The sequence below is a fragment of the Sceloporus undulatus genome, chromosome 10 (genome assembly GCF_019175285.1).
Source record: "Sceloporus undulatus isolate JIND9_A2432 ecotype Alabama chromosome 10, SceUnd_v1.1, whole genome shotgun sequence".
Lineage (NCBI taxonomy): Eukaryota > Metazoa > Chordata > Lepidosauria > Squamata > Phrynosomatidae > Sceloporus > Sceloporus undulatus.
This window is the reverse complement of record NC_056531.1, coordinates 4,388,823-4,399,932: the sequence shown is the minus strand read 5'-3', so window position 1 is coordinate 4,399,932 and position 11,110 is coordinate 4,388,823. Positions and strand designations below refer to the sequence as shown.

The following is an 11,110-nucleotide window of genomic DNA, read 5'->3' as shown; positions in this document are numbered from 1 at the left end:
ATATAGTCAGTTTTTTCTGCTAAGAGGTTGCTTCAAATCCTATTCAGACATCTTGCAGAGCCCTGAGGACTCTGCCACAAAGACCACAATTGCCTCTTACCTTGTCTAGATAGTTACATTTTAAATAAGAATGCCTGCTGATGGGCTTGCCATTCTACTGCTCCCTGCCCTGGATAGGCCTATTGTAACAAGGTCTGTCTTGCATATGATGAATTGGGCTCAAGGCCATGAAGGGTCAGGCTGCCAATCTTTTTCTTTTAGTGGTCTCAGGAAGCTACAAATTCCTTTGCATATTGTTGGGCATGCTTTGATTGTGATTTCCTGCATGGCAAGGGGTTGGACTTGATGGTCCTTGTGGTCTCATCCAAGTCCATGATTCTATGGTTTTATGGTCATAAGGTTAGCTGCTGTGTGGGTGAGTGTCTTATCCCTGATTGGGTTTTCATGGCATGGTCTGGTCCAAACAACACCATTGGTTTACTACCTTTGGGGCTGGAAAAACGGATTTCCTAGTGCCTATGCCTTGTTTTCTGCTAGCAAAAATGCTCAGATTTAATATACCATACAGCTCCATATAGAGACTTACACCAGCCACCTATATGCCCACAGCTTGTAAATATGTATGCATGTATGTGTGTGTGTGTATATATATATATATTCCAAAAAAACAAACAAAAATACGACACAGCAAACTATGGTTTTACTATTTATATAGGAGACTCCATTTTACTATGTGATTATATTTTATGTGCCTTGAGCTTCCATGGATTTGGTATCCATGCAAAGTCCTAAATCCAACTCCAGTACATATTGAGGGCCCACTATATTATTTTAAATTTAGGTTTGTGTTCCTTTGACAGATCCCTTTTGTGGAGAAAACTCTCTCCTCAAAATTAGATACCAGAGGGCTATCCTTGCCAAGCCCCCTGTTCCCATTTCATGTCTCCTTAATCAGCAGTTCATTTAGCCGAGAGACCCCCCAGCCTTCATACAGGTTGAGGATAGCCTGCTACATGGAGTTGGGGTGATTTTTGAAGGCTCTAGACTAGTTCATCCTCAGATGAAATCAGACTTAATTCTGACCACATGCCCTGTTAACACAGAGTGCATCTATGCTTCTCCATGGACTCACCGATGTCTGCGAGATAAAGGTTAATCCAATGTCTTCTGTGCCTAACCATGGGATTAGTCTTATTTTACTCAGGTTCACAGATGTTCCAGTAAAGAACTGCACATTGTTTTGAAATTTTAATTAGAAGTCAGACATTAACATTCCTCTTTCAGAATGGTAAGTCTTAATTACTACAAATGAAATCACCTTAATATCACCTTCATTGCTATAAACAGTTGACAAGGTGATCAGTGGTAGGCTGGAAGCTGCCATAGGTCCAGATTAGATCAGATTCTATTCTGATTGATCACATAATCCACTGCTTGGGCAAGTTCTCATCAACTGCTTCAGGTTTTCAGTGGCTGACCTGCTATAGTCCATCCAAGATGACATTAATAAGGGACTTGACCTACATGGTTATAAGGCAGGTGTCTGCCATCACGTCGTTTCTGCTCCATACGAGAGCAGCTAGAATGGCAGCCATCCTCACATTAAGAGGCTGTTGAGGGGAGTTTTCCAACAGGGCCTGCCCACCAGACATCGTTTTCCATCTTGGGATGTGAACACGGTCTTAGAGGCTCTGACGGTTGGGCCGATCAAGTCCCTTTGGGAGGCCTTCCTCGAACACCTCTCCCTCAAGGTCATCTTTCTCACGGCCATTCCCTCCGCCAGATGGGTGTCAGAGCTGGGGCCCTGTCGGTACGTAAAGACTTGTTTATATTTAGGCCTGTCTCAGTGTGCCTTCGTCCAGACCCTACCTTTGTGCCTGGGGTCAACTCAGCCTTTCAGGTGTCACAGGACATTCTCCTGCCTTCATTCTGCCCCGATCCTAAGAAGGACTTGGAAAAGACCTGGCACACATTGGATGTGTGCAGAGCCCTCAAAATCTACATCAAGAGGTCTTCAACCTTAGGTCATCTGAGATGTTCCTTTCCTTTCGCCTGGGCTCTTTGGGGTGCAAGGTACCAGTCTCGACTCTGAGTAAGTGAATCAGGTCTTGAATTCAAAAGAGCTACTGAACTCTTGACCTCACTCCACCCGAGGGATTGATGGTGCACTCAACCAGGAGTGCATCTACCCCTGCGGCCTTGACCACTAGCGCCTCCCTGTCAGATATTTGCAGGGTGGCCACATGGAAGTCGCCTTCGACCTTCATAAGACATTACAAACTGGACGTGTCTCAGTCCGCAGAGGCGTCATTTAAAAGGAGGATCCTCCAACAGATTGGGTCGGGGGCCACAGTCTCCTAGCAGCGCCTCCCTCCCAGTTCAAGAGGGCTTTTGTAAATCCCAGATTACAGGAGGACAGGACCCTCTCTGCTGGGAAAAGGAACGTTGGGTACTTACCGTGACACGTTCATTTCCTGCAGAGAAGGGTCCTGGCATCCTGCCCACCCGGGTGCTGCCTGCGGCCTCCGACCCTGCCTGGCTCTTGGTGGACCTGCCTTGTTCTTCTTGTTGTTGCTGGATTGGTATTCTGAGTTCTTGTTGTTCTTGGACTAGTTTTTCTAAGGTGTTCTAGTTAACCCTTAGCTGAGGTTACTGAAGTTCAGTTCCTTGATTACCTTACTAGTCGCTTGGCTTGTTATTGACTGAGGCTCAGGGGGGCTAGCTCCTCCCTATATAGGGGCCGGTCTTTTGTTTATTGTCCCTGCCTACAGGAGCAAATAGGAGGAGCTAAACCCAGATTACAGGATGCCAGGACCCTTCTCTGCAGGAAATGAACGTGTCACGGTAAGTACCCAACGTTCCTGTTTCTGCCATTTATTTGTGGCCATCGAAAAGGCCATACCAGACATGCATGTTGCTGCAGGAAACAGACACAGCATGTCCCTATCTCATGTAAGTAAACCAGTATCAGATCCAAAATCTTGAAGCTGGAGACCCATAAAGACTGCAAGGCGTGTTAAAGTCCTAAAAGTGAAGTGTGAGGTGACCGCTAGCAGTTGTAGCCTTACAGCCTGGGGGCTGTTGACTACAAAGTTACCATAAACTGACAAAATGTATTTTAGATGAGCCAGCAGTGATCAAGAGGATTGCTTTAGAGTTTGAAAAAGAAATACCTTTTACCTCCAGGTGCCAAACTTGTTCCCACTGGTGCTGAATTTTTGCGGGTTGGTTCTGCCTTCTAAGTGCAGAGCATTCAAAGACCTCATAGTTTGATAACCACGCATCTTGCTAGGAGGCTTTCCCAGTTGTTGACTTGGCCACCTTTTTATGTGCAACCAGACCAGGAGAAAAGTAGGTAGACTAAGTTTGGTATTTCTGTGGGCTGTTGGGATCACTCTTTATGGGCTATTGGTGCGGTGTGGGAATCACATCTGACCATGCTGTAGACAGAGCCACCACCAAATACCTGATGTTGGCAGCCTGTCTAACAAGTAGAGGAGCTGTCTGTAGCTCAGTAGCAGAATCCCAGATCCCATCCCTGGCAGCTCCAGTGAGGAGTCCCTGGAGAGCGACTGGTAATCCAAGTAGACAGTAGAGGTGCTGAAGAACACTGATGAAGAAGCTGAACTATTTGGTGCAGGAGGTGAGAGGGAGTTGAAATAACCAGTACACAGTTCCTAGAGCAGAGATAAAACTAGGATCAGTCAGATGGCAGAAGCATGGCATTCATGCGGTCCTGTCAATTTTTGACTGTTGACTTAGAATGTTTCTGGCCATGTGCAGAGTGCTGTTTACGCAGTACACCAAAGGGGAACATAAGATATGTTAGGAGGGAGTTAGCAAGCAGCTATGAGGCCCAGTAAATTTCTGATCTGCCCCTCCATGTTCTCCTTTCCCCTTTTATTAATTAAGCACTTCAATTGGTGTCACATAACTACCTGGTGTATCTGGTGTTTCACGCATGCATGTATGGATACCTTGAGTATTGTGCGCTCTACAAGAGCCATCTAAATAGGTGAATTGATCACATTTGAAAAGTGCTATGTATGTGTGCCCACGTGTGAAGGTGATGGGGAAGTTCTCTCCAGTTCGGGAGCTGGGATGACCTCTGCCAGTGCTCCTCAGATTTTATTCCTTTGTGGCACATGGGCATGCTGTACAATAGCCACCTGAAAGACTGTCCCTTCCATTATGCAGAGTGAAACAACCATCTTAGGCAGCAGATGATGTGGGCAGCATGGTCTCTCATGAACTCCCTACATTAAGCCACCTACTCTCTGGTGGAGTGGAGGACAGTCTCATCTCCAATGTTACACTAGAGTTCAACTGAAAGTCTTATTCACTTCTATGCATAAAAGGCAGAAGGGCATCTTGTGCTTTGCTTTAGGTAGCAAAGCATCTTGTCCTGGCCCCTGGTGTGTCCTCCAAAATAAAGAACAAATGCAGATAGTAATACAAGGAATGGGCATCTCCTTGAGTGGGTTGTTTTGTAACACACACAAGGATGCCTGGGTAACCTTGATATGCCCAGAAGCCCTGTTATGCAGGATGCCTGAGTTCCTTGACTTGGTATATTTTTGTATTTACATTTTAAAAGAATATTTTATTTAAATATAACTATTAAAATATGTACACAATCAAGCAAACTAGGCATCCTTCACATCAATACAATCATGTTAATGAGGTGGGAATGAAAATCTACTAATAATCCAAGTGGTCTTGTTCATGCCATTGACAGTAACTTCAGAAGTATTGGTTTTCTGCCTGGCAAAAACAAGTTTGTTATAGAACCTGAAAGACTACCATAACAGAATTAGGGCAGAAATGGATTTACTTCATCACAGGTATCTAATAAAGTAAATTGTTGTCCCAAGAGCTACTGCCCCAGTAACACCTCAACTCCATATGTTTCTATTTGACAAGAAATTCCATTGACTTAGACTTTCTCCAGGTAAGTGGCTAAATCTGATGCCTAAAGTTGTTAGCCTATTGCAATTAAGACAACAGACTTACAGAAATTTAAAGATGAAGTGTGCTTCCTGTATAAGGCCATAGCTTCTGGTTGGACTAAGTTATCAAAGAGGATACTTTTGCTACAGCAGTCTTCAGTTAAATAGTGATGGTATCCAATATTTGCCATCAGGTCTTTTGCTTCTCTGAGAGCACCATATTTCTTTTTCTAGCAGAGTTTTCTCAGGTCGGCTAATATTACTTGGGTTGTAGCATTGATTGAGGGCTTGTAATTTCTTAAAGAGTGGCTGAAATTTCTCCAACCCTCCTATCGTACATACAGTCTAGTGTCTATACAGGCAAAAAACAAGATAGTCTCTGCATGAAGGGTTGCATTCTGAGGAACATATCGTGTCATGGGGAGGAAAGAGAAGGGGGAAAAGCTGATGAACTCGGGCATCATTTCTTAAACTAGGAGACTTTTTGCGACTATATTCTAGGGATAGCCTATATTTAAAATTCCATGGAATGTATTCTTCAGACTGTTCTTATTGGTTGTCAGTAACTCTCACTTCCCCCTCTGAATGTAAGATGTGCTCCAGTGTGTGCCTTTTCTTCCTCTTGGATGTTTGGAACACACTGCTCCATGCACACATGCATCCACAACATACCTGGAAATTGTAGCTGAGTGATAGGCAGACCACTAAATGTGATCTAGGTATGTGGGCTGAACTACACAACTTTACTTATGGAATTAGGCCTTGTGTGAATTCCTTACCCCTACCTTTTGTAAGCAGAAGCTACTAGAGACTGGTGCGGATCAGGACAATAATGAAAGTAAAGGATTTAAAAAAAACCCAAACTCCACATTAGTCTAGATGCCTTCAATGCACTTTTGCAGTGCAAAAATGCACTCAGTGCACTTCTTAAAAAATGCATACACTAGCTGCTTGCGAGAATATTACATCCAGTTTGGCCCTGTTTAAGTAAGAAGGTTGGATTTGCAAGCAGAGTTCTGCTTTCAATGTGTAGTACAAGCAATAGCAATAGCAAGTACATTTCTATACCGCTTATCAGTGCACTTAAGCACTCCCTAGCGGTTTACAAAGTGTAAGCAAATAGTCCAAGTAGTTTGTTAATTAAAGGTTATTGAGCAAATATAGCACATTCTCTTAACTTCTTTTAAAGTGGATAATACATAACAGCCAGCCCTTAGCATAGAATTTTTCTTCCTGGTTATTGCCTCCTAGTGGGTATAAACCCTGCACGAAGGCTGACCTTAGTTTCTAAAATCCTCCATTAAAACTCATTACAATTGAATGGACAACTATCCATAACTCTTATATAGCTATATATTGTCATTTGAGGATCAAGTATATCTTGAAAACCTATGTGTAATGAAATGCCAATCTGACTCAAGCCAATTTAGAATGGTGTTCGCATGAAACCTTCATTTTCTCAACAGACATTGACTGTTTTGCGGCAGAAGGAGGGGTCCATTGTGATTGGGACCCTGTCTGCCCCAAAGTTTTATAACTCTGGATCCGGCACTGGCTACAGTTATCATGGCCCGCAGGTAAGAGACCCCTGAATGGGTCGCCTTAACCTGGAAGAAGCCGGGCATGCAAACTGAGAACGAGTTCTCACACTGCTTCTTGCCTCCTTGGGCACACCATGCAAAGTTTAAAAGTTGGAGCACTGACCTCTTTGCCTGGACCCCAAGACGGGCAAATGTCCGAGCAAACGACTCTCTCTTTCTCCCTCTCTTTTTTTCTCTCTCTGTCTCAGTTTCTTGTTCTTGGGCTTTGGCTCTATAAATTGACTGACTTCACAAGTTTATTGTGAGGATAAACAGACTGTAAAGCAATCTGTGAGTTATCAAAGATAGTATATCTTTTTGCACATATAGCATGAATCACAGTCAGACTCAAATTTATTTTGGCTCAACTTTATTTTGGCTTCTGTTCCCAAAGTCAGAAGGAAATATATATATTGCCTAAGCATTGCTTTTTTAATAATAAAAAAGCAAGTACAAATGTGAACGAACCATTTCAAATGTGGCTTGACAAGCGACTTCTTACCCCCTTCTGATTTTTTCCAAAGATCCAATAGAACTAGGATGTCAATGATCTTCCTTCTAGAAAACCAACCTTTCAATAAAGTAGATGATGTAAATTAGCTCCAGTGATTCTGTGATTCCCTTTTTAACGCAAATTAAATGTTTTTTAAAAAAATATGCATCCTCCATTTACCTTTCAATAAACGAATGAACTCTCCTAGAAGTATAGCATAAACTGTTTAAACCAGACTGATTATTTTCTAGGGAAAGTGCTTTTTATTTTGGAGTAGTAATAAGGGTTCAGGACCTAAAGAGGCCATCCAGGCCTCCAAAGAAAAAAACGGCTCCCCGCGGAAGGAAGACAGATTCTAGGTGGATACCTGGAAAACAAAAGGTAATGTCAATTACACCAACAACCACCTCCAAACTAGCTTGGCTCTGTTTAAAACTTAGTGGGTTTTAAATAGTTGCTTGAATGGCTTGGTGCTTAAATTTGGTGAGCAAAATGGCAGCTGTCTGGGATCCCACCCAACTACCAACAGTTGCATCTCTGCCTCTCTGCAATCCTTCTACAATACCTCCATCCCAATTTGAGAACCCTTTTCTTCTGCACTAGCTAACATGCTCTTGCTCCTCCCTCTCTCTTAAAATAATAATTACGTCCAAAGAAGTTCTAACTCTGTTCTGAACTTGGGGTCCTGTTTCTTTTGGTAGAAGCCAGGCATAAGAATTATTTTTTTTGGCTTGGACTGAATCTCCATCGAGTCTGGCATTGTTTCAAGCAGCCAGCTGGGTTGAAGAAGTGAAGTTGAAGGCTTTCATGGTTGGCATCCATAGTTTTTTGTGAGTTTTTCGGGCTGTGTGGCCATGTTTTAGAAGAGTTTATTCCTGACGTTTTGCCAGCGTCTGTGGCTGGCATCTTGAAGACGCCAGCCACAGACGCTGACGAAACGTCAGGAAGAAACTCGGTGAAAACAGGGTCACACAGCCCAAAAAAACCACAAAAAACTAGGGGCGAAGAAGGCTTTCACAGAGTTGTATACCTCCTTACCCTGAATGTATAGATGTCTCTGCAAATGTGCTGCCTCCCGTTAAAGTTACCTAAGCTTAATATGCAATATCTTGTGGCGGTTAATTGCTGAGTAAGGTGTATGTCTTCTGCAAAGAAGTATCTGCTGTTATCTCTCTTGTAATCCAGAATTCTGTTATCATTCAAGACAAGGAAAAATAGGATAACAAAATAAAGCTATTGTTTTAGGCTGACCAGCCCGTGTTAACAAAGAAGTATGCAAGCTTTAGATATCCATGCAGCTTGAATATCTTTAGACAGTTAAAAACTAGCCGGGTGAAGAGCCACGTTTTGTTTTGTTTTTTGCCTAGTCAATATTTTGTTCTAAATATCTTGTTCTAAAGCACCCTCATGTGGGGAGAGTTGGTATTCACCATACCATGATGAACTTAAGTCACAAAGTGCATCACTCCCAATGATAGCGCATTACTCCTTGTTTCAGGAAGCAGCTGAAATACAGCCAGAAGGGTTTAGGACCACATTTTTCTGGCAGTTTAGGCTGTTGTTCTTTTTCACTGTGTGACCAATTTTTTGAAAAACAGAAATACTGTCAGGGGACTCAGGGTTACAGATCAGGGCTTTTGGAGCCACACTTTCCCTTGATGCAAGTGCTAAATTCAGATGTATTGCTAAAGTGTGGTATAGCACTGTACGCAATGGAGTCTCTCTCTGGTTTCTCCTTCTCTTCCAGTGTGGAAGAGACCAGACATTTTCACTTCTGCATCAAATTAATCTGAGTTCAGCATTCTCTCTGAATCCAGGCAAACCAAGGTTATTCTTAACTCTGGTTTACTCTAGGCACGGGCAAAGTGCTGCATTCCAGATATTGGTGGACTGCAGCTCTCTTCAGTCCTGTTCATCAGAGAGAAGAGTATTGGGAGCTGTAGTTCAGCAACTTCTAGTGATCTGCATTTGTCCACCCCTAATTTTATGGAACAAGTGACAGTCAGACTGTAGCATGTGAAGCTGACATGTTTTTATTTAAATTGCAAGGAATGGGGGGTTCATGCACATAATACTGAACTGTAACTCTGTATTAATTTTCAATAATACATTGGGATAAAATGCTTACAATGCAAAAATGGTGTGGTGTAAGAAGTTAAACCAAGTATAGATAAACCTGGACGATAGATCCTATAATTCCTTACAGTTGGTCATTCCAGATAGGGCTGATGGGAGATTTAATCCTAAACATCTAACGGACACCAGGGGTTGCCTACTCCTAAATTAAGCTGAATCACCACACCAGAATTCACTATCAGGATCACTTGAGCTCACTACAGCACTTCCAGTTCTAACTAGACTTTCTGGCTTCTTTTTCAGAGAGATGCTCAAAAGATGACTGTGCAAGTGCCAAACCTATGGAACGACCCGTCCCAGCCTTCAGACAGAGCCCCTCTTTTGCAAGAGGACTCTAGCACAATACACCATGTTGATCTTTCTACTACCTGACCAACCTTGCATCCTCTTCACAGGGGATCCCAGAGAACTTTAACCAATACACATCATGTCAGGTGGGTGGGAGAGAATACACCCAGCCACCCGAATTCTGCAGATTCTTTTCTAAAGAATCAGAAGCCTGTGGTGAACTACTTTGAGACCTTCATATGCGAACAGGAGGAGGAAATTCACTGCCATTCTTTCCATTAAAAAAACGGAATGGAAGGTGTACATATGGGGCAGGATGTCTCCATTGTTACATTTCCACCTGGAGGGCAGACTGATGATTGAACATGATTCTTTTCTTGTATCTGCAATGGTTTTCTTGTCTTCCCTGAAAGCTAACCTCTTGTAATAATTGTTAATGACTCATTTTTGGAAAAACCTTCTTAACCCCCCCCCCCCCCCCAATGCAATTTGTGAGTTAGTAATTCCTGGCATTGACCTATCTGACCCGACTTATAGGCTACAAAAGATTGATAGATCTAAATTGCCCTAAATGTTTGACCAACATTTGTGCTTTTTGCAAGTTTTTCTCTTCCCTCCCCTAAAATATGCTTTCCTATATGTGCTGGACCTTTACTGCCTTTGCCTCTCCCCATGTCTTTGGAAACACTCCTGGGAAATTAAAATTGAGGCTGGGGGAAGCAGAAAACTAAACCAGCATTCATGAAAGCTCTTTTTGATGTGAAAGCTTTTTTGATTTGGTCCCTAGAATTACCCTCTTACCATGCTTCCCACTTCAAAAGTCACTGTCATATTTGCCAATACATGCCAGTTAAACACTGCCATTTGGTATGTTTTTTTTAAATCCAGACTGGAAACAGGGTGCATATAGGCTTAAGTGCACATGCTTAAACTTTTTGTACAGTTACCTAGAAGAGAAGAGGAACTTGCTGCTTCTCCAAGTCTAAAAGTTTTAATGATATTTGGTGCTATATTTTGGATAATGGGGTGGATAACACAGATCTAAGCAAGATTCCACCTTACCATTCTTCCAGGCTGGGGGAGAAAAGGGGGCACAATATGTTTGCTTATGTGTTTTTCCTGTTCAACTGTTCAAACTTGTAAGAAACCTTCCGTCTTCCTGGTTCTCTGGAGTTTCTGCACTTCAGTGCTGGTAACTGAGAGGGGCTCTGGTTTGAAATGGCTGCCAAAATACCATGCCATTCCCTCTTCCACTGTTGAGTTGTCTGGCGAAAGTTCCAATAGTGTTTTGCCCAAAGAAACGATTAAAATCTTTGAAATCTTGGAAGCTGGCTCCTACATGCGTCTGTACAAAAGGCATGGGTCGAGGAGGGAGAGAAGCATTTTGGTGCTGGGCTGTTGGCTGTCAAAATGAGTGCAGTCTCCCTGGCAGGAGAGGATTTTGGAAATGAAGTGGAGTGGGTAGCCTCCTTCGATGTTAGTTAAAACCTGGTTGCCTTTGGGGATGTCGCATTAAGCCAGGAAACTAAGGTGATGTAGGTCTGTTTTTCCCAGCATTTGATTCTCCAGGTTGTTTGAACTTCCAGCTCCCAAAAGTCTAACCAATGTGGCCAGTGGGGATTCCAGGAGTTAAAGTCCAAAACATTTAGAGAACCACTGGTAGG

At 42.9% G+C, this 11,110-nt stretch overlaps 1 protein-coding gene across 3 annotated transcripts in view; it reads left to right on the top strand.

Annotated features, from left to right (window-relative positions):
• Window positions 1-10,769, top strand: part of SCARB1 (scavenger receptor class B member 1) — a 49,205-nt gene extending 38,436 nt beyond the window's left edge. Inside the window, exons 12-14 of one of the 3 annotated variants that reach the window (XM_042441924.1) lie at window positions 6,416-6,526; window positions 7,274-7,403; window positions 9,402-9,535. In XM_042441924.1, coding sequence (XP_042297858.1) covers window positions 6,416-6,526; window positions 7,274-7,381 — 219 coding nt within the window. In that variant the 3' untranslated portion in view covers window positions 7,382-7,403; window positions 9,402-9,535. Of the gene's footprint in view, window positions 1-6,415; window positions 6,527-7,273; window positions 7,404-9,401 lie in introns of all 3 variants that reach the window. The other 2 variants (XM_042441926.1, XM_042441925.1) reach the window with 2 other exon arrangements.
• Window positions 10,770-11,110: the final 341 nt, after the last annotated feature.